At 53.6% G+C, this 22,234-nt stretch overlaps 1 protein-coding gene across 2 annotated transcripts; it reads left to right on the top strand.

Moving 5' to 3' along the window:
• The first annotated feature begins 775 nt into the window (after positions 1-775).
• TMEM143 (transmembrane protein 143) lies at positions 776-21,579 on the top strand. Of its 2 annotated transcripts, XM_045891857.3 has the most exons (8): positions 785-982; positions 1,334-1,574; positions 3,167-3,271; positions 11,681-11,875; positions 12,722-12,852; positions 14,044-14,323; positions 19,488-19,677; positions 20,340-21,579. In XM_045891857.3, the coding sequence occupies exons 1-8, from the start codon at positions 960-962 to the stop codon at positions 20,552-20,554; spliced, it is 1,380 nt and encodes a 459-aa protein (XP_045747813.1). In that variant the 5' UTR covers positions 785-959; the 3' UTR covers positions 20,555-21,579. The 2 variants fall into 2 exon arrangements, with proteins under 2 accessions (XP_064437640.1, XP_045747813.1); XM_064581570.1 differs by lacking the exon at positions 1,334-1,574 and having other exon boundaries at positions 776-982.
• The last annotated feature ends 655 nt before the right edge of the window (positions 21,580-22,234 follow it).

Here is a 22,234-nt window from a genome sequence, read left to right as displayed (position 1 = left end):
GACCCTCCCCCATCTCATGCTCTCTCTCTCATTCTCGCTGTCTCAGATAAATAAATAAAATCTTAAAAAAAAAAAAAAAAGAACCCCTGGGAGGTCTGAACTAGAGGAATCCCTTTCAAGGTTTGGGGTGACAGCACCCATAACAGAGAATCCAGGCATCTCAGGGTGTATTTTAGGCCGGCCTCATGATTTGGGGTTATTTCTTAGGATAAGGGCCTCCCCTTAGAATTGAAGTCCATCTTCCTTAGAGTGCATTTCCTCAAGTTGGGGGGGTCCGGACCTTAGATGTGTGGGGAGCATGGGCTCAGAAGTGAGCTCTCCCCTCAGAATTAGGAGGTCATGCCCCAGGCACCGGGCTACCTTCTTAGAATCAGAGTCTTCCCTTTAAGGACCTGGAATGGGGATGGTGGGGCTTGGGCGTGATGCTGCCGGACAAAGGACCACCCCTACTCTGGAGGCCCGATCTTCGTCACCTGGAGGCCGGCTCCCTCCCCTCCTGGTCTCTGGCGTCACCTCAGCCTTCTTTTAGTTCCGCTTTTTCCCGCCTTTTCGCTCTTCCACAGCTGATTGGCTGCGTTCAAGTCCCGCCCCCGCCCTTTTCCCGCCTACTCGGGAGCTGACACGAGCGGGGGCGTGGCCTCAGCGGACGTTGGGCCGCCCGCCGTTGGCTGGCCGCGCGCGGGAGCCCTGCCCCGCCCCAGTCCTCCCCGGAGTCTCGCGCCCGCTCCGCCCCCTTCCCTTTGAAGCGCGCAGACAAGGAGACACTTCCGCAGCGCATGCGCTGCACTCAAGGCGAGAGAGAAGAAAGGCTGGCAGATTGCGCACACGCAATTGAGACAGGGCGGTAGGGAAAGATGGACAGCTTTCGATGACCCAGGCTTTGCGCATGCGTTTTACTGCAGTCTGAAGCCGAACCTTGGGAACCCAGGACGCCTTCCTACACATGCGCAGGAGGCTCAATGACAGTCGAGCGTTGGCTAAGGTGAGGGAGAAGGCGGGGGATTGCATGGCCGGGGGAGGGCCGCCCTGCACCCCTATGTAGCCTTTCCGAGCATCTCCTATGCTCCTAAGATCCACCTGCTGCCTAGACCCCGCAGAAACCCGTTATGCCACTACAGGGTCTTTGGGCCCGAAAAACGCCCCGGGACTCAAGACTTCTGACCCCTGCCTGGGGCGCGGGCCACATGAGCAGTGTGGGAGGGCACAGGCAAGACGCGCTGCAAGACGGGCAGATGGACTCTGCGCCCTGCCTGGGGTAGGGACGGCCCCTGGAGGTGGAGAGGGTGCGTTTCCTCTAGTTGACCTTTGACCCCTGTCCATTTCCCTCGTTCAGGCTCCAGGGAAAGGGTCTGGCCATGCTGCATGTGACCCGGGGGGTCTGGGGATCCAGGGTCCGAGTATGGTCCCTGTTGCCCACGCTCCTCGGGCCCCCCCGGGCCCTGTCGTCGCTGGCGGCCAAGATGGGGGAGTACCGCAAGATGTGGAACCCCACGGAGCCCCGCGACTGGGCCCAGCAGTACCGCGAGCGGTTCATCCCGTTCTCCAAGGAGCAGCTGCTCCGCCTCCTGACACAGGTACCGCCCGCCCCGGGTCCGAGAGCCTGGGGACTGCGACTCCCGGCAGGCATCGCGGCGGCCCAACCCTACGTGCCATAGAGGGATGTCCTGGCGCCTCCTGGGAGTTGTAGTTCCCGTCCCCTTTCTACTCCCAGGTGGGCGTGGCGTTGGAATGCAGGGACAGACCTGTGAGATGCTGATGTAGCAGCAATTCCGGACTCCAGCTTGTGCTGGGGGCTTGAACAAGCCCTCTCCGGGGCATGGTTTTTCCCTCTGCAAAATGGGTATAATAATCATCCTCATCATTACTATTACTACTACCTAATAATACTTATTATACTAGCGACGCTGTAATCATAATCATCACAGTGTTTGAGCTCTTTACTGTATGGCACAGTGCTGGGCATTTTCCACGTCTTGTTGAATCATCAGAACAACCCAGTAAGAGAGAGACTACCATGGTCCCTCTTTTACAAATGAGGTGACTGAAACAGGAGAGGAGCGAAAGTGACTTAGTCAAGGCTATGTCGTTGTGGCCCAGGTTAGAACCAAAGTGGTCTGACTCCAGAGCAGGGCAGGGACTGTGGTCTCTCCTGAGGCATTAGGCATCTGCTCCACTGAGAGTCCAGCTCCAGAGCTAAGCTCTTTTTTTTTTTTAATTTTTTTTTTTTTTAATTCATGTGACAGAGAGAGAGAGAGAGGGAATATGAGCAGAGGAGAGAGACGGAGGGAGAGGGAGAAGCAGACTCCTCGCTGAGCCAGGAGCCTGATATGGGGCTCGATCCCAGGACCCTGAGATCATGCCCTGAGCTGAAGGCAGACGCTTAACCATCTGAGCCACCCAGGCGCCCCCAGAGCTAAGCTCTTACCCCACTCTCATCATCCTACTTGTCATTATTGAGGATTATCATTCATTCATTTAAAAATTATTTATTGAACACCTCTGTATGTACTAAGGCTTATGCTAGATTTTATCCACAAGCACACACGTAGATATAAACACACACAAATACACGTGTATGTATGTGGACACAGAATTGCTTCACATTCTTACCATCCATCGCTCTCTGAGAAAGAGGGTGTGATCCTCTGTTGCTGATAAGGGAACAGGCTCAGAGAGGTGAAGACACTCATCTAGGGCACTGAGGTAGGAAGCATAAAGAAGCTGTTAAATATGTGTGTTCTGGAGTCAGGCAGGCCTGGATCGGAGTCTCAGCTTCTTTTTATACAAACATTGTGGCCCTCAGCAAGTGACTTCCCCTGAGCCTCAGTTTCCCCTTCTGAAAAATGGGGGTTATAATTCCAACTATCTCTGTACAGCCTCTGGAGGATGATAGCCCAGTGAGCAGCAGCTGGTACACAATAAGCATTGTGTGAATGTCAGCGAGTGAGTGTCAAAGCAGTAACTTGACCTTCTAGCTCTTTCCACTGTCTGTTTTCTGCTACACTGGGCTGGCTCAGTTTCTTGGTCAGTAAGATTGGCTGCCCCCCGCCCCAAGCAAAAGAAAATCTTAAAAAGCCCAGATTGTATGGACTGCCAGAGAAAGAAATCCTCCCTGTGAGGAAGGGGAAAGAAACCTAAAGAGAAGTTTTGCTTCCTGAGGTAACAGGAATTCCACTCCAGTCCTGCGGAGAAGGCAGCTTTGGAGGAGTTTGCGGCCCACGTGGACTTCTGCACCTTGTTCCACTACCACCACATCCTGGCCCGGCTACAGGTGAGGACCTGGCGCCTTCCTTGGTGTGCCTGTTTGCTTATCCATTCATTAAGTAAAAATCCTCTGAGCCCCTCCTTGGAACCTGGCCCTGCTCTAAGCATGGGGGATGCAGCAGTGAGCAGGACAAATGAAGCCACGTCCTCATGGAGCTGACATTCTGGTTGGGGAGACAATGAATGAATGAATGAATGAATGAATGAATGAATGAATAAAAAATGGGATGACCCAGAACGGTAAGTGCTGTGAAGAACAATGAAGCAGAGTAGCAGGATCGAGAAGGATGACATGAGGGCCTGTTTTAGACAGGGTGGTCAAGGAAGGCTTCTCTGAGGAGGTGACAGGTGAGTTAAGACCTGGGTGAAGACAGGGAGAGAGGCTTATAGATATCTGGTGGCAGGCGGGTGGCGGGGGGGGCACATTCTAGGCAGAGGGAAAAGCAAATGCAAAGGCCCTGAGGTACAGAGAGTTGGAAGAACAGGGAAGGGAGCACTATGCCTGGAGGGCAGTGAGCGAGGGAGAGCGGGCAGGAGATGAAGGCAGAGAGGGGTTGGGGGTAAACTGTTGCCTGGCCCTGTGGGCAGTGGTAAGGACTTTGCTTTGACTTTAGGTGAGCTGGGAGCCAAGGGAGGGCTCTGAGCAGAGGAGGGACATGTGCTGATTTAGGTGTTAACAGGCTCCTTCTGGAACAGACCGTCAGAGGCAGGGAGATCTATTCAGAGTCAATTATGTTTGTCCAGGTGAGGGATAATGGCAGCCCCAGCAAGGGTAATAGTGGTGGAAGTGGGGGAAAGTGGTCAGACGCTGGTAATGGTTGGAAAGCATCAGCATTTGGCTGTATGAGGCGGGCGGGCAGTGAGGGAAAAGAAGAAGTCAGGGGGTGCCTCCAGCAGTTTGGGCCTGCTCCTCCGGAAGAATGGAGCTGCCATTTACCGAGATGCAGAAGACAGGGCGGGGGCGGGAGGCAGATCTCTGAGGAAGACTCGAGGTCCATTTTGCACTTAGGAATCTGAGATGCCTATTAGACAGGCAGGTGGAGAGATGGACCCGAATGTGGGCTCCAGAGGTCACGGAGGGGTCTGGGCTGAGAAACATCCCCTGGGAGCATTTAGATGGTACTAGACGAGAACATCAGGGGGATTAGCTGAGCCCTGGGACGTGCCAGCCTTGAGATCAGGAAGGGGAACTGGAATGGGTGAGGGGGACAGCCAAGGAGCAGCCAGAGAGAGAAGTAGAACCCCAGGGAAGGGTGATGTTGGCAAGCCATATTCTCCGTGTCCTCCCCCTTCCCCTCCCAGGATCCTGGCTGTGTCCCTGAGACAGAGCTCGGCCTCAGTGATTTTCTCTACGTGACTCACAGAGCTCAGAAAAGCTGTTATGCTTACAGTAATAGTTTATTACAACAAAAGGATAGCGAACAAAATCAGCTAAGGAAAAAGGCCATGGAACGGGGTCCAGGAGAGGCCAGGCCATCTTCCTGTTGGCTCTCTCAGAGGAGTCTTGAAAGATGACATGTAGTTCTCCCGCCAATAAGGCGTGACAACATGTATGGAGTATTGCCCACCAGGGAAATTCACCTGAGCCCTGGTGTCCAGGATTTTTTTTTTTTTAAGATTTTATTTATTTATTTATTTATTAGAGAGCGAGAGAGAGAGAGAGAGAAACAGCATGAGAGGGGAGAAGGTCAGAGGGAGAAGCAGGCTCCCCGCTGAGCCCGGAGCCCGATGTAGGACTCGATCCCAGGACTCCGGGATCATGACCTGAGCCGAAGGCAGTCGCTTAACCAACTGAGCCACCCAGGTGCCCAAGATTTTATTTTTAAGTAATCTCTGCACCCAACGTGAGGCTCGAACTCACAACCCCGAGGTTGAGAATCACATGCTCCATCGACTGAGCCAGCCAGGTGCCCCAACTGGTGTCCAGGATGGTTATTGAGACTCAGCCAACACTTGGGTGGCTGACCTTAGCTACTCAGTCACCAGGCCCTCCAGGGGTCAGACTGCTACTTCGTGGCCCAAGGGCCCACCATACATCACATCGTTAGCATAGACTAGCTGCTATGACCCCAGGTGACAGGGAAACCCAGACACTCTTAGCAGGCAGAACATTTCCAAGGGCTTAGAAATTATCCCAGGAGCCAAGGCAAGGGCTGGTCCTTTGGAATGTGCAGGGTTTGGACAACCCAGGCCTGCTGAGTTGACCCTTTACTGTACATTGCCACTGCCCTCTGGCATGTCCCCTCTTTGAATAGCAGCGACAACAGCCCCTTGCCACCGAGCGGGCACTCTGGGTCAGGTTCATTGACTCCTTTACTGTGGCATCGAGGGGGCGGCTGCCCTTAGCCCAGTTTGCAGAGGGAGACGCTGAGGCTCTGGGAGGGCCCGGCCGAGCCAGGATTTGCAGCCAGGTCCGACTGCCTCCGAGCCCGAGCCTGGGGTACACGAGAGGCAGGGTTTTTAAGAAAAGTTATTTAATTAAAAAAAATAAAAATAAATAAATAAAATAAATTAAAAAAAAAAAAGAAAAGTTATTTAGGGGGTGCCTGGGTGGCTCAGTCATTAAGCGTCTGCCTTTGGCTCAGGTCATGATCCCAGGGTCCTGGGATCAAGCCCTGCATCGGGCTCCCTGCTCCGTGGGAAGCCTGCTTCTCCCTCTCCCACTCCCCCTGTTTGTGTTCCCTCTCGCTGTGTCTCTCTCTGTCAAATAAATAAAATCTTTAAAAAAAAAAAAGAAAAGTTATTTAGAAAATCATTTTATTTTATAAACATTTAAAAATATAGAAACACAGAAAACGTATACAGTGAAGACACATATTCCCACCGAGGCAGGAGATTTTAAACTGAGACACTAGGAGGGGAAAGGAAGGGTGGAAGCAGAGGGAGGTGAGACACCAGGGAGGACGCTTTGCTGACGACCTAGGTCCCTCGAGGAAGCCGCCTGGAGCAGGTGAAGAGCTGGCTGCGTTGTTTACTAGCTGCGCCAGTGACCTTGACAGGTGACGTCTCTCTGCACCTCCTTTCCCTTATTCATCATTGAATTCATTCAGTGGGTATGTATGTACGTATTTTAAAGGTTTGTTTATTTATTTATTTATTATTTATTTATTTATTTATTTGAGAGCGAGAAAGCGAGCGGGGGGAGGGGCAGAGGCAGAGAGAATCCCAAGCAGGCTCTATGCTCAGCGCAGAGCCCGACGTGGGGCTCGATCCCACTACCCCCGAGATCATGACCCAAGAGGAAACCAAGAGTCTGACGTGCAACCGACTGAGCCACCCAGGCACCCCTCAGTAGGTATTTATTGAGCACCTACTGTGTCCTCCAGTGGTCCCAGGTCCTGGGACATAGTGGTGAGGCTGACAGATATGTGTCTCTGCCTCGTGGGATCACGTTCTAGTGGGGGAGACAGACTTTCAAGAAGGTAAAGAAGCAGGGGCGCCTGGCTGGCTCAGCCAGTAGAGCATGCAACTTTTGATCTCAGGGTCATGAGTTCAAGCCCCACAACGGGGAGAGAGTTTACTTAAAAAAAAAAAAAAAAAGAAAAGAAGGTAAAGAAGTAAAATGTGTGAAGAGATGCTAAGTACTGAGGGTAATGTTGCCTAGAGAAGGAACAGGACACCCAGTTGATTCATTTCTGACTCCTGCCGTAACAAATTACCATAACCTGGGGGGCTTACAACAACAGAAGTTTGTTCCTGCAGAGTTCAGGAGGCCTGAAGTCCAAAATCAAAGTGTGGGTAGGGTTGGTTTTTCCCGGAGGCTCTGTGGGGGGACCATCCCATGCCCCTCCCCTAGCCGATGGTGGTTGCTCTCCTTGGCCTTCCTCGGCTTATAGACACAATAGTCCAATCTCTGTCTCCCGTCTTCAGGTCACCTTCTTCTCTGTGACTCTGTGTGTCCTTTTCTGTCTCTTAGAAAGGACACTCTCATTGGATTTAGGGCCCACCCTAATCCAGGATGATCTCATCCTGGGATTCTTACCTAATTAGACCTGCAAAGACCCTATTTCCAAAGGAGGTCATATTCTGAGGTTCCGAGGAAACACGAATTTTTAGAGGATACTGTGCAACCCTCTACACCCAGTTAAATTTGAATTTCAGATAAGCTATGAATAACTTTTTTTTGTAGTATAATTATATCCTATGTGATACGGTCCTCAAATATTGCATGGGACGTACTTAAACTGAAAAATTGTTAGTTGTTGATCCAGAAATCAAATCTAACTTGGTGTACTGCATTTAATTTTTTTTTTTTTTTTTGGCTAAATCTGGTAACGCTAATTAAGAAGAATAAGAAAGCAGGAATGTTTTGCAATTTTTAGGTAGAATAGTCAGGGAAGGCCTCACCGAGGGGGTGACATTTGAGCCGAGACCAGAAGGAGGCAAGAGTGAGCCATGAGGAGATCTTCGGGAATAGTAAGTGCAAAGGCCCTGTGGCAGGAGTGTGCATGGTGTGTAGGAGGAACAGCAAAGAGGCTGAGTGAGCAATGGGAAGAGGGCTAGAAATGAGGGCAGAGATGGGGCTGGGACCCAGATCCTGCAGAACCTCATGGGGACCCAGTGAGGACTTTGCTTTGACTCTGAGTGAGGTGGAAACCACCAGAGGGCTCTGAGCAGAGGGATGGGAGCTGACTTCAATGACAACAGGTGCCCTGGCAGCTGCCTGGGGAACAGACTGGGTTGGGGCTGGAGGATGGGAGCAGAGAGACCAGTGCCCAGGCCCTGCAACAGTCCAGGGGGGTGAGGGTAGCTCAGACCTGGGGTAAGAGGGGGGTGGGCGGGGGTGGTGGTGAGAAGTGGGCAGATTCTGGATCTATTTTGAATGTGGGGCCATCAGAATTTGCCCATGGATTCAATGTGTGAGAAATAGAGGAGCTGGATGGACTTGGCCTCTTCTGAGCTGGGTGAGGTGGTGGGAGAAGCAGGGGAGGAGTCTGGGGAGGAGTCTCAGAGCCCCAGTTTGGGAGGTAGTGGGTTTGAGAGGAAGCCTGTCAGATGCCCGCCTGGAGGTGTCAAGAGGCCCGTTGGACATCTGCGGGCAGGCATTGAGTGGGCTCTTGGCGTGTAAGTCTGGAGCTCAGGAACATCAGCAGCAAATTCAAGCATGTACCTTGCCCTCAGGGAGCTGAGCTTGGGTGGTGGGGACAGCTGTGAGTCAGACACTCTCCCCCGATGAGCAGATAAGTTCAGACAGTGAACTAACCGGGCACAGTTCGTACCAGCAGATAACAAAGGTGACCTTGGTTTCTGCACCGAAGTCCGTGTGCAAACTGGTAAAACGTGCCCCTTTCCCTTGCCTGGTGCTGCATAACATGGTAGCTGCTGTCCACATGTGGCTGTTTAAATTTGAGAGCACTGAAATTAAATAAAATTTAGAAATTCCACTCTTCCATCGTATTCACCCCATTTCAAGTGCTCAGTAGCCACCTGTGACCAGTGGTAAGCACTTGGATGGTGCAGATCTAGATGTTTCTATCATTGTAGGCAGTTCTGTTGGATGGTGCTGCTCTACATTCTTTATTTCCATCTGAAAGGGTAACAGGATAAATGTATACGTCTACAGCATCTAAAATGGTATTTATTAGATCTGGCACGTTTGTGCAGTATACAATCTGCCTAACCTCACAAGGCGGCTCTGCTCAGCCTAAGGAGCAGAGGAAGACTTTTTGAGAGCGATAAGGGAGCTGGAATATTGTAGAAGAATAGGACTTCAGTAGGGGACAGGGAGGGGGCAAGGAGACTCTCTTAACAGCATGTGCAGTGTCCCTGTGCCTGGAGGAACGTAAATCAGTGTGGCTGGTCTACAGAGCCACCAAGGGGGATTGTGGTGTTAGGTCCTCAGAGGCCTTGTAGGACGCAGAATGATCCTATTTCCTGAGGGCAGTAGGAGCCTTGGAATGATTTTAGCAGGAGATCGACATGGTTAGATGTATAATTCCTGATATACCATTTCCTGGCTGTGTGACCTTAGGCCGTTACTTAACCTCTCTGTGCCTTAGTTCCCACTTCTGTAAATGAGGATAACAATAGTACCATTGTCACCTTGTGAGAACAACCTGCTTCAAACAGTCCCTGCTGCGTAGTAAGCGCCATATAAATGTGCACTATCATTTATTACTGTTGTTGTTATGGTTTGATAGAATCTTGGCTGCTGTGTAGAAAGCAGATTGTTGGGGGTGGGGCGAGGGGATTTAGGGAGACCATTGCAAAGGCTGTTGGACTCATCCAGGCAGGAGGAGGAGATGGGGGTGTGGACGGGGGCAAAGTGGCGATCCGTTTGGGGATAGAATCAGCAGGGTTCATTGTGTGGGGGAAGGGAGCAGCAGGGGTCACCTGTGACATCCAGGGGTCACCTGTGACATCCAGGTTTCTGGCCTGGAGCCCTGGGTGGAGGTGGATGGGAGGTGCCCAGAAGAGAATTTGGCTCGCAGCAGATGCCTGATGAATGCAGATTTCTCTCTCCTCTGGCTCTGAGCTTCCCTCCCCTCCAAACTGCGGCTCAGTCCTGGCAGTGGAATTTCTCAAGGTCACTCTGTGAGTCCGAGAACTTGGCCTGTGGGACCTGAAGGGCTTCTGGCACAGGCCCCAGTGTTGGGCTGGAGTCCTGTCCTTGGGCAGCACACCCCTAGCCCTGGGAGTTGGTTCAGAAGGGGATCTGCTGAGGCTCGGCTGTCCTGGCTGTCCTGTCTCCCTGCTCCATGGTGTCCACGGCCCTGGGCCTTCCCACCTCCAAACTTCTGCCAAGGGCGTTCTTCCCACTTGGAGTACCTCTTTCCTTCCACTAATTCAAAATTGCACCTGGCCTAGACAAGTTGTTCCTTAGGGCCTCCTGTCCTGAGAGACACAGAGGGTCGGGCTTGTTCATGGCGTGTCTTCTGAACTAGTGATCCCCCCATGAGGCTCGCTGTATAGTCTGGGACAAGTCACATGTCATCCCGAAACCAGCAAAGAGGCTAGGCACCCAGAAACTCCCTCCCTCATTCATTCACTGAGTCAACATTTTTTTTTTTTTTTTTGTGGGCAAGGGGGCGGGGGAGTGGTGGGTGCCTAAGATGAGCCAGGCAGAGCAGAGGCCAGTTTGTGGGGACCTTGGAGGTGGTGGACCACTTCTGGTATTTATGCCAATTGCAGCGGGGAGCCACCCCGGGGGTGGGGGGAGGGGGCAGAGGGTGCGGGATCTGTTTCTAGTCTAAATAAGCTCTTTGCGGCAGTTTCGTGGAGAGCGGTTTGGAAGTGGCAAGAGAAGAAGCAAGGAGAACAGAAGCCCGATGCAGTTGTTGAGGTCGGAGGAGAAGGTGGCCGTGGAGACGGGGGTGGGGCGGGGATGGATTCAAGGGCGACTCAAAGGTCTAGCCAGTGAACTTGCTAAAGGATTGGAGAGGGGGTGCGAAGAGAAGGAAGCGATCAAGGATGCCTCGGAGATTTCTGATCAGAGCATCTGATGAATCAGGTGGTGCTGTTTCCTTTAGGGAGAAGGCTGGCTGAGAGGGAAGGAAGAAGAAATGAGGCATTCTCCTCGGGCCGTGTTAGATGTGAGATCCCGTTTCCAATGGGAGGTGTCGAAGAGATCATTGAATATGAGAGGTTGTCGGGGGAAGAGGTCTGGGAGGAGAAACCCAAAATTTACCGGAAGATGGGGGCGGGAGGATGTGACCTGTGGTTTGACTTGCTGCATTTGAGGTGACCGACATCCCAAGAGAAATGTCAGCTGGAGAGTTTGCGTTAGTCAGTATAAAGCCTTAGCTGCTGTAACAAGCAGACCCGACGACCCAATGGTTTAAAGGAAGTGGAAGATTGTTTCTCTCCCACTTAACGGTCCAGTGGTAAGTGGGCCAGAGTTCCGCATGAGGTTATTCTAGGACCCAGGGTCTTTTCATCGTGTTGCTGTGGCATTCCTTAGAACACTGTCTCCATCTCTGTGTGGTCAAAACTAAGCCGGGGGCAAAGCAGTGTTTTCAGCTGGCAGAGGAAGGAAAAGAGTGGAGATGCAGGGGAGCAAGAAGCAAGGGGGAAATTGGACCTTCTGCAGACTTTCTGCTCACGTTCTATGGATGAAATGTGTCTTCTGGCCACACCTAGCCTCCAGAGAGGCTGGGAAACGTATTATCTCTGTGCATCCCCGTGTCCACCTTCCCCTCCGTTACTGGGGACAGATACTATGCCTCGGAACTGGGTATCAGATCTGGAACCTGGAGGACGGGTCTGGGCTAGAGATGTGAAGTTGCCCAGAGATACACAGAGATTCACAGAGTGGTGTTGTTTAAAGGCATGGGAAAAAAGAGGCTACTTAAGGTGAGAGAGAAGGGGAGAGGGCCCAACACAAGCCCTGGGGCACCCCGTCACCTAAAGGGTGGGCCGGTGACAATCCTCATGCTGTGCCCTAGACCATTTTTCTTCTCTCTGACTCTCTTCTCAGGCCTTGTATGACCCCATCAACCCCGACAGGGAGACCCTCGACCAGCCTTCGCTTACGGACCCCCAGCGTCTGTCCAATGAGCAGGAGGTGCTTCGGGCTCTGGAGCCCCTGCTGGCCCAGGCCAACTTCTCCCCGCTCTCAGAGGACACTCTGGCCTACGCTCTGGTTGTCCATCACCCTCAGGATGAGGTCCAGGTGCCTGTCTTCCAGGGGAGAACCGGAACTCCCAGGAGGCTTTGAGGCAGGGATGGAGCCTTTGGGAGGCAGAGGCTGCTGGGAGTTGTCCTGAACACAGGGCATGAGCCCACGTTAGTGTTTTTGGTGAATTAGAATGAGGCACCTCTTTCCCAGTCCCTGCACTGCCATCTGTTGGAAAAGTATCATAATATACGGATCTTCCTAGGACTAGAGTCTTTATCACCATTTGCCAGAAAACTGTAATAATAAATAACACAAAACGCTCATTCTTAAAGTCAATAAAATTAAAATTAAAATACTAAAATCTTTCAAAGTCCCCCATCTTATAGTGATTTTTAAGATATAGTTTTTTTCCGAAGTCATATTTTATTGTCTGAAATTGGGATATGACTTATAAGTGGTGTGGCATAGTTTTAACTGACAATACAATTCTTTTTTAGTTGCTTCATAAAATAATGGAATATCCAATTGACAATCATATTATGATATATAAGTGTATCAAAGTAACATGTTGTGTACCTTAAGCTTACAGTGTGCTACATGTCATATTTATTCAATTAAAAAATAATAGAGTATCTTAAAATCAGTGACATCGTAGATTCTCGGAAATGTGGTAATAAAAATGACTATGAGGTAAATGGTGCCATCTTAGATAGTATGCCCTTGTGCAGTATACAACATGAGCAGCTGTACATGGCCATCCTGTCTAGACCCATCCTGGGTGATGATAAGCCTGGGAGAGGGGTGGAAATCACTGAGGGGAGGGACATCTAATTCTAGTAGCCTATGTTCTCACCCTAGCCCATGCTCAGCTGCCTCTGCTTCCTTTGTTCCCCTTGTCAGGTGACAATAAATTTGGATAAGTATATCTACATGCAGTTCTGGGCCCTGGGCCAGCGAGTCGGGCAGATGCCCCTTAAGTCCAGCGTGGGCTCCAAACGTGGCTTCTTCATCAAGTCGTCCCCCGCAGAGAGGTGAGGCGGCCCTTGTTCCCCAGCTGCAGCGAGAGGGAGCAAGGTTAGAGTCGAGAGGGGACTGACAGGTCAGTGTCTGGATTCGGGTGTCGGGACCTAGGGGGGAAGTCAAGAAAGGCGTGGGGAGATCATCCAAATGCTGCCTTCTTCCCAAGGGAAAATAAGAACTACAGCGCCCAGGGGAAAAGGAAGGGTCGGGACACGTCCACATTTTCCAAACGAGGACAGCTGAGGCTCAGAAAGGGAAGGCCACATTCTGAAAAAATGGCACAGCCAGAATTCTGGTGAACATTATATTTTTAACAGAGGCTACTCTAATACAGAGCAGGGTCAGGAGAGCCAGATCTCTTGGGCCTGTAAATTACCCAGTCTTTCTGGAAATCAGTTAATCAAATATGGTCATGAATCCAAAAAATCCGAACCAAAATAAAAAACCCAAAGGCAAAAAAAAAAAAAAACCAACCCAAAACCAAAACCAAACAGAACAAAAAGCCCTCATATCCCTATATACCCCTCAGTAAGTCCACTTCCAGGAATCTATTCCAAGGAGATATTTATACTTGCAGACTGTGTGTTTAATTATCTGTCTCTCACGCTGGACTGTAAGCTCCACAAAGGCAGTGACTGACTCATTTTGCTGCCTCTCCAGAGCTTAATAGCACTCCCTGGCACCTCGCAGACACTCGAAATGAGAAGTAGAATTTGAGTTTGAAAAACAGCTCACGAAAAGATTGGTATTCCGCTCCCATTCAGCAAGTGCCTAAAGCCAGAAGCCACATCTATGCGCCCCATGACAGGGGATTGCGTTATTTAACTGACGCCCTGTTGCTGGACACTGGGCTTCTTTCTTTCCTTTTTTTTTTTTTTAAATATTTTTATTTATTTATTGAGAGAGAGAGAGCATGAGAGGGAGGAGGGTCAGAGGGAGAAGCAGATTCCCTGCTGAGCAGGGAGTCCAATGCGGGACTCAATCCTGGGACTCCAGGATCATGACCTGAGCCGAAGGCAGTGGCTTAACCAACTGAGCCACCCAGGTGCCCCAACTGGGCTTCTTCCTGAGTTTCCTCCCGCCCCCGTTAAGTAGCCTTTACAGTGAGTGTGTGACTCCAGAGGTAGAGAGAGAGTGTCCCCAGGGCTGGAGGGGGCTCCCCGGGAACGGTCCTCACCGCCCTGCCCCCCTCTGTCTGGCAGGAGGTACTTTAAGCGGGTGGTCCTGGCAGCCCGAACCAAGCGGGGACACCTGGTGCTGAAGAGCTTCAAGGACACGCCACTGGAGGGCCTGGAGCAGCTGCTGCCCGAGCTGAAGGTGCGCACGTCCACCACGCAGCGCGCCCTGCTCAATTTCACGCTTTTCGTCTCGGGCATGGTGTTCTTCGTCAACGTGGGCATGGTGGTGCTGTCAGACCTCAAGATGGCCACCTCCCTGCTGTTGCTCCTGTTTGCTATGTTCATGGGCCTCCGGGCCTCCAAGGTGAGTGGACTGCCCCCAGCGTGCTTGGGGGTCCCTGCTTCTGGGTGTTCAGCCGGAAGCTCAGGCCACCCTGTATTTTTGCTTCTTTCATGCATTGTTCCTGCCTTGTGCTGCCCTTCCCTCCTTTACCTTGTCATTCCCACTTTCCCTCCCTCCTCCCCTCCCTTCTCTACCTTATGTCCTCAATGCAACCTTGGGCAGCTTTCTTAATCTCTCGGCGCTTCGGTTTCCTCACCTGGAAAACGGAGACAGGAGCGAGACCTGCCTTGTAGGGGTGTCCTGAGGATCACAGGCAGGATGCCATGAAAAACAGTGGGCACAGGGCCTGGTAGACAGTAGGCGCTCCATGCGTGTTCACAGCCCATCACTGGGTGCCTGTTTTAGAGGCATTTTAGTGATGTGGGCAAGTTGTTTTAGAACCGGACTGCCTGGTTTTGAATCTAGCTCTTCCGTCCCCTCGCTGTGGGACCTTGAACAGGCTGCTTAACCTCTCTGTGCTTATGTTCCCACATCTGGAGAGTGGGGATGACAAGAACCTGATTCATAGGGTTGTTGTGGGGATCGAATGCATGAACAGAGCCTGACATATCGTACAAAACGTACCATATGAGAGTTAGCCATTACTGTTACTATTATTATTACTAAGGAGGCTGTTGTTCTCTGACTCTGGGCTTTCTCTTCCTGATGGGCTGTCATTATCGCCAGAGAAGCTGTTTTATAAATGCGGCCTCCTGAGCTCCAGCCCAAATGGACTGAATTGGAAACTCTGGGACTGGGGCCAAGGAAACTGTATTTTTAACACCCTCCCTTCCTGATTCTGCTACATGTGAACGCACGGCTGCCTCATACAGTTGCGCAGGTTGTTCACCGTCCAAGGATTCGAGGCTGAGGGGACGGGTGAGGGCTGGAAGCGAACTTGTGCCATGTGTGCCGAGTGGAGGTTGAGTCAGCCCAGAGGGGCTGCCTTTTACCGATTCGCCCCAGGGCTGACCCTGGCCCCAGGAGTGTGGACTGGTTTGTGACGTCCGTCCGTTGTACTTGATCATTCACTCGCTGGTTCATTGGTTTTCAAGCCGTTTACAGCCATCCCAGCGGGGTCTTAGGAGGACTGGTAATAAATTGCACAGATAATAGCCACGCTGGGCTGGCTGAGAGGGGGTGAAGGGCTGGGGGTGGGGATAGCCACTCCTGTGGAGGACTAGGGGTCAGGCGGGATTTAAGGGAAGCTTTGAAAGGGGGAGGATTGAACCCGGTGGGAAAGGGGCTGAGGGAGCACAGCTTGGGGGCTCTCACAGGGCTGGAGTCCGGGGTACAGGGTGGAGAAGCCAGGCCCCAGAGGGTGGCAGGGGACTTGAATGCCAGAATAGGGGCTTTATCCACAGGGCAGCAGGCAGTTGCCATGGCAGAGTGTCACATACAGGGAGTGCGGCCACCACTGAGGGGGGAGGGGGAAGCTGTGAGACCAGTGGCAGGGAGGCTGGTGAGGGGTGTCCACTGCTCTGGGCGGGGGCACCCAGAGTCCCAGTCCTGGGTGGACCATCCGTCCCACCTGCCTGAGGCCCCAGGGGGCTGTGGAGCCTCTCGGGCTCTCTAGGGGCCAGGTTAAAACCCAGGTCCCTAGTTAATTTAGTGCATCCCCATTAAATGTTTTCCCATGCTCCGGGCTAAGCTCCAATCCTTAAATGTGGGCCCTCTGAGCCTCCCTCCAGCTGCCCCTCCCTGCACACTCTTGTCCCCTCCTGTGTGTCAGTCTCTCCCAGATATCCGTCTCTGGTGCAGGCTCCTCTCCCAGAGTCCAAACCCCTGGCCCTGCCTGCTCCCTGGATGTGCCCAAGCCCTTCCCACACTTATGCACCGCATCCCACTGAGCTCAGGATCCTTCTTCCCCAAATCCCCTTCTAAGGACTGGTCTCAGATCAGATACCTGGGAGCTGATTTTGCTGCAGTATGCACATCCCTCTTTCTTCCCCCCAAAAGAGCTCATCCATTTCTGTGGTTTGCACAGGCAGCTGTCTGTCATCTCTTAGATCCGGTGCTCCATGCTCAGCCTGGAGCTGGCCAACTCCGGAACAGCCCCCTGGTGGGCCTGTTGCACTCCCCTCCAGCAGTGGCTCCCCACACCTGCTCCTTGTTGTGGTTCTCCATCTGTAGAGGGCCCTGTCCCCCCAAGTCACTGGCTAGACCCCTGGAGATGGCCCTTGCCCTGCCCCCCAGTCTATCAATCCCCAGACTGTCCTTCCTGCCCCGCTTCTGTGCCATCTCGTTCCCTCTGCACTGGCCCTAGCCCAGGTCTTCCCAGCCTCCCCAGTCGGTCTCATCCCAGCCCTCCAGCCCATCCCCAGGGGCCTCAGAGCTGGCCTTGCTCCTTGCTCACAGCCTGGCCTCAGAAACCCTGTTGCCCCAGCCTCCTTCAACATAGTCTTATGCTTCAGCTCCACCAAAACATACTGCTGTCACCCCTTCCTGCTCCCCACTCTGCTGCTTCCCTTCACTCCTCTCCCCTTTGCAGCTGCTGTTCCCTCTGACCGAGATGTCCTTTCGCCCCTGTTGGGCTGGCCATCCCCGGCTCACCCCTCACCCTCAGCTCAGAGGCTCCAGGAAACCTTCCCAGCCTTCTCAGGCCTGGATGGTGCCCCTGTGGGCTGCCGTCATACCCTGGCCCAGCACGGAGCAGGCCTGGTGTGGTTGGGAAGCAAGCATCCCGGGGATGCTTCAGGGCCGGTCCTGCCGTGCAGGGAGAGGTGTGGCGCACGCGGACAGACTGTCGCGTGCCTAACGGAGGTCGCAGTGGCCACTGCAGGAGCCTGACGACCCAGTTGCTCATCTGTGGGACACTATGTCCACTCCAAACCTTGAGGACGAGGCAGTGAGTGTTTTCTAAGAACAGACCAGGGGTGACTTGGCTTGTTCTGAGGCCTAGAGGCCCGAGAGAGAGAGAGGGCAGCTCAGGGTAATGTTCAGGGTAAACTGGCTCATCAACACAGCTGCATTCAGAGAGGAGGAGCAGGTGAGCGGGAGAAATCTTCAGGGGCCAAGCCATGCAGGGCCTTGGCGTCAGGCCAGGGAGCATGGACTCTCTGAGGGCACTGGGGAGCCATGGCAGGGCTGTGAGTGAGGGAGGAGCAGGGTCAGCTCTGGGGCTGTGCGGGGACAGACCAGAAGGGGCAGGTGCAGGCGGGAGGAGGCCATGCACCGGGCAGGTTGCAGAGGAGGGGACAGGGCCCAGAGAGGGCAGGAGGACAGGGCTAGGGACCGACAGACTGCTGAGGTGGGAGCGAGGATGCTGCCAGGGGTCTGGCCTGGGACTGGGCAGATGGCGAGGCCACCCCAGATCTGGAGCACAAGAGAGGGGGACCTGGTAGGCTGGGAGGTGGGGTGAGGGGCCACGGTGAGTGTTAAAGGGAACACCCAGCTGTTGTGTCCTCTCCAGGGAGGGAGGCCTGGCCTCCTCCGCGTGCCATCGAGCATGACCAGCCCACTCAATATCTGAGAATTCAGTGGCATAAGCTTGGCAGAAACAGACAGAAAACCCAAGGTGTGTTCCATCCCAGACGGTCCCTAACACACACAGTTCCCACATCTCGCCTCGCACCGACGAGATGGCGATTGGTTCCAATGCAGGGACAGACACTGACTGTGCGGGGCCTGTACCAAGGGAGAGCACAGTCGCACACAACCGTGTCATCAGTCCTGGGCAGGTCATTTGAGCGATTTCCACGGCTCTGCTGACTTCAGAGGCGTTTCACCTCATGTCCCGGTGTAAGTTGGGCAGACAGTACGTGCCTTTTTTTTTTTTTTTAAGATTTTATTTATTTATTTGACAGAGAGACAGCGAGAGAGGGAACACAAGCAGGGGGAGTGGGAGAGGGAGAAGCAGGCTTCCTGTGGAGCAGGGAGCCGGATGTGGGGCTCGATCCCAGGACCCCGGGATCATGACCTGAGCCGAAGGCAGACGCTTAACGACTGAGCCACCCAGGCGCCCCAGCACGTGCCTTTTAAAGAAGGCACCCAGCCTGGGGTTCAGTCGAATATTCCGTGGTAGCTAATGTCCAAATGCCTGTTATGGGCCTGGCACAGTGCCAAGTGTCTCATAAACCTCATGTTGATTTCCAGGCCTTTTCCTGTCATCTACCTCATTTCACTGATAGTGCCGCCGGAGGACTTAGGTCTTAGCCGAGGGCTCAGAGCTGGTAGGGGGCAGAGTTGGGACTGCCCCCAGGCCTGCCGGCTACAGGACCCATCAGGCTTGAACTCATTTTGTGGATGAAGGGAGCAATCGGAGTGGAGGTTTTTAGTGTGAGCCCCCGAGGGCACCGGTGGTCTCTCCTTTCCCTCCTTAGGGACACCAAGGATGGGAAAAGGGGTCCAGCGGAGGAGGGGGCAAAGGGTGGGGAAGGGGGCCCCCCATTAATAGACAGCTGGGCCCCAGACTTGCCCCTCCCTCCATTCTCCTTCCCTCAAAGAGGCTTGAAGTGTTTGTTTTCTGTTAACACTTCTCTTGACAATTTAACCTTTGAAACCTTCTTTTTATTATGGCAAAGTTCAAGCAAATGCGGGAATAGAACAGCATGATGAGCTCCCGCGCCGCCAGCCTCCGTTGTCTATAATTATCCACAGTCAATCTGGGTTTCAGCTAAAGACCCCCTGCTCTCCCACCGCTGGGTTATTTTGAAGCAAATCCTATACATACCGTCTGGAAATACTTTAGTAGGTATCTAAAAGATAAGGACTTACAAAAAAAAAAAAAAAAAAAGATCATCGTCACAGAAAGTTCCAAGGCTAAAAGCTCAAATCGTCCAGAAATCCTTGAACAAATCTATTAATACGTGGCTCAGATAGGCAAACCAGGGAGGCGGTTGCTGAAAGCTGTCGGCGTCGGAGTCTCTGGGGCGAGAGCGTGTGTGTGTGTGTGAGCGTGTGCGTGTGCATGAGCGCGCGCGCGCGTGTATGTGTGTGTGTGTGTGTGTGTTAGAAATACAAATACCCGGGCTCCGGTCCTGGGCACCTGAACCCAGGAAGCCTGGGGAGAGCCCGGGAGCCCGTGGGAAGGACCATCCCAGGGTTGAGTGACTGGGGGCGGAGTGTCTATGGGTGGGAGCGTGGCCCCCTGCCCCCGCCCTTCCGCGTCGCCCGGCTGAGCCCGCGGCGCTGTCCCCACCTGCAGATGTTCGGACAGCGGCGCAGCGTGCAGGCTCTGGAGCTGGCGCACATGCTCTACTATCGCAGCACTTCCAACAACTCGGAGCTGCTCAGCGCCTTGGCCCTGCGCGCGCAGGACGAACATGCCAAGGAAGCTCTGCTGGCGCACAGCTTCCTGGCCCGGCTGCCCCCCGGTGCGCGCGGCCAGCAGGAAGGTAGGACTCGACCCCGCACGCTGTGGTGGGTGGCCCTGCCCTGAGCACCGCCCCCGCCACGCCCCCTGCCCTTTGAGGCTCTGCCCCCACACCATCGCAGCCCAGTGGTGACGTGGCCCCACCTGGAACAGACTCCATCGAGACACCCCCCCCACACACTGCAGGCCCAGCACTCCCAGCTCCCACTGGTGAATCTGGCCAATTTCCGGGGTGACCTTGGCCCTCAGCAGATGGGACCCCCACCGCCTCCCCTGAACCCAGCTTCCGATCTTGATGGACCTGGTCCCTCCCTGGGGTGACCTCCCTGTTCTGACCTTATCCTGAGTAAGGGTCTTGGATCATCAGACTCCTGGTGTGGCACGCCCTCCTTTGCTCCCAACCTCCCTAGCGCTCCTTCCAAAAGAGACTCTTGTTCCCTCCCGATGTGTGCCTCAGGTTGTCTCCTTTCCAACAGGAACCTCCCTGACTTGTCCATATATGAGAGCCACAGAACTGGACCCTCCCAGGCCTTGTCCCACTTACTTGCTAGCCTCAACCGAACGCCTAGGCTTCTCCCAGACCCAGACCCCTCATGTTCCTTGCCCTGTGCCCTCCCTGCTGTCCCTTCCCGGTCCTTCCAGGTCCCAGTCACCTCCTCACAACGCCTACTTCTCTGCCTGCAGAGACCTCCCAGTGGCTCCAGTCGGAGGTAGAGCACTGGCTCCTGGCCCAGTCAGGCTGTGACGTGGCCTTCAATGGAACTCGGGCCCTGGCCCACCTGCAAGCCCTGACCCCCAGCATCGGGATGTTCCCACCCCCGGGCATCCCCAAACTGGACCCGTTGCCCACAGTCATTCCCGAGACCCCCCAGCCCGCACCCAGCAGTAACAAGCCCTGAGCGAAACCTCAGCCCAGCCTAGCCTCGCTCAGCCACCTGGGGAGGCACTAAGCCCCGCCTCCTCCACGATAAGCTGTCAATCAAAGCTACTATGCTTCGCCCCTCTCTTAACTTCCACTCACCCACAGGCAATCACTTCCGTTACAGTCTATTCTTAAACAAAGCTAGCAATTGAGACAGCCTACAGTTGCTAGGCAACTCCCTGGACAGCCAATCAAAGCTTTTTGGCTCGGCTTCTAGGCCATACCTTAGTCCCACCCTCACCGTAAACATCCAAACATGGCTTGGCTGAGGAGGAGTGTCAGCCAATCACAGCTGTTCAGTGTTAACAAACCACTAGGCACAGGGGTTAAACTGTGCCCTCCCGAGGCCATAGATCACTGTCTTTTTAGCCCACTCCGGGCAAAATGCCCAACACGTTCACCAAGGCGGACCCCCGTCCGCAACCAATGGGAGCCGGTTAACCCAGCTCTCTGGCCAACTGCCGATGACAGCTGCTGGGCACTTATCAACCTTAGGCTGCCAGTTGTCGCCGCACAGAAGCAACCAATCAATTTCTAAAGGAAACTCGATCTTTCTATCAATTGCCGCTGCTCCTCAGGCAGACTACCTGGTCAACCGCTGATCAGCTGGTCCAGGCTAAAGGGGTTGGGAGCCTTATGTCAGGCAGAAAACCGTGGGTCAGGAGCAATCAGAGACCATCCTCACTCCAAGACTCATTTCCACTCAGGCCCCCAACAACCTCAGGTGCCTTCCCTGCCCAGGTCCCTCACCCTTTCTGCAGAAACTACCTCGGTCTGGATCTTTCTTCCACCAGTGGCCTGTGCAATATTTATTGGTTTGTCAGTTTCACCCCATCCCCTCTCCCAAAGGAATAAATCATGTTTAATAAATCTGGATGAGTGGGATAGCTGCAGGGGTTGAAGAGAAGGAAAGCATCAGAATCCTGGAAAGAAGAGACTCGATCTCGGGGCGGGGGGGGGGGGGGGGAATGCATTTGGGTGGGGCCTAGGCAGAGAAAGCCCTAGTCCTAGGGAGAGACTGGGTTCGCAGTTGGTGAAATAGACTGGCTGCGTGTAACAGAAGAGGATCTTAGAGAAGACCTAGCTCCTGAGGAGAGGCCCTGGTTCCCCAAAGACTGGGTCTTACGAACAGAGAAGATAGGACAGCCATGTGCGGTTGTGCAAATTGTTCACTGCACAAACCCACACAGCCAAGGCACGGGCGGATGTAAAATCCAGCCATCTCCCCGCCCCCACATGTGTCCTGGTGGGGCTGGGTAAGCCTGGAGGGGGAGTGGGGATGGCATCTAATTTTTGCTAAGGTGTCATATGGGCTAGGGGCAGAATTGGGTGGAGGAGGGGAAAGAAGAGGGGCTGGGTCCTAATGACGGAGGTGTCTGAGTTCCAAGAGGGAAACAGAAAATCTTCCCAGAGGTGGGCGGAGGGGGCGGGGTGGGGGGGTGGTGGCGGCGGAGACCAACAATCTAGAACAACACACACCCTTCCTGGTTGAGAGAAAGACACCCTTGTACACGGAAAAAGAGGACAGGAAACCCACATGCCTGGTCCTTCCCGACAAGTGCTTAGAGGTCTAGACTCGGGAGGAATCCTGAGACAGGAGGGCTCAGGGCGTCAGGTCTGTGAAAGGGGAAAGGCGGCTGGGACCCCGGCTTCCTGT

The sequence above is a fragment of the Mirounga angustirostris genome, unplaced genomic scaffold (assembly GCF_029215605.1).
Source record: "Mirounga angustirostris isolate CCGP_5_RB_7025 unplaced genomic scaffold, mMirAng1.0.hap1 SCAF_16, whole genome shotgun sequence".
In the NCBI taxonomy this organism is placed as follows: domain Eukaryota; kingdom Metazoa; phylum Chordata; class Mammalia; order Carnivora; family Phocidae; genus Mirounga; species Mirounga angustirostris.
The sequence above is the reverse complement of the archived record's forward strand: the minus strand, read 5'-3'. Positions and strand labels throughout refer to the sequence as shown.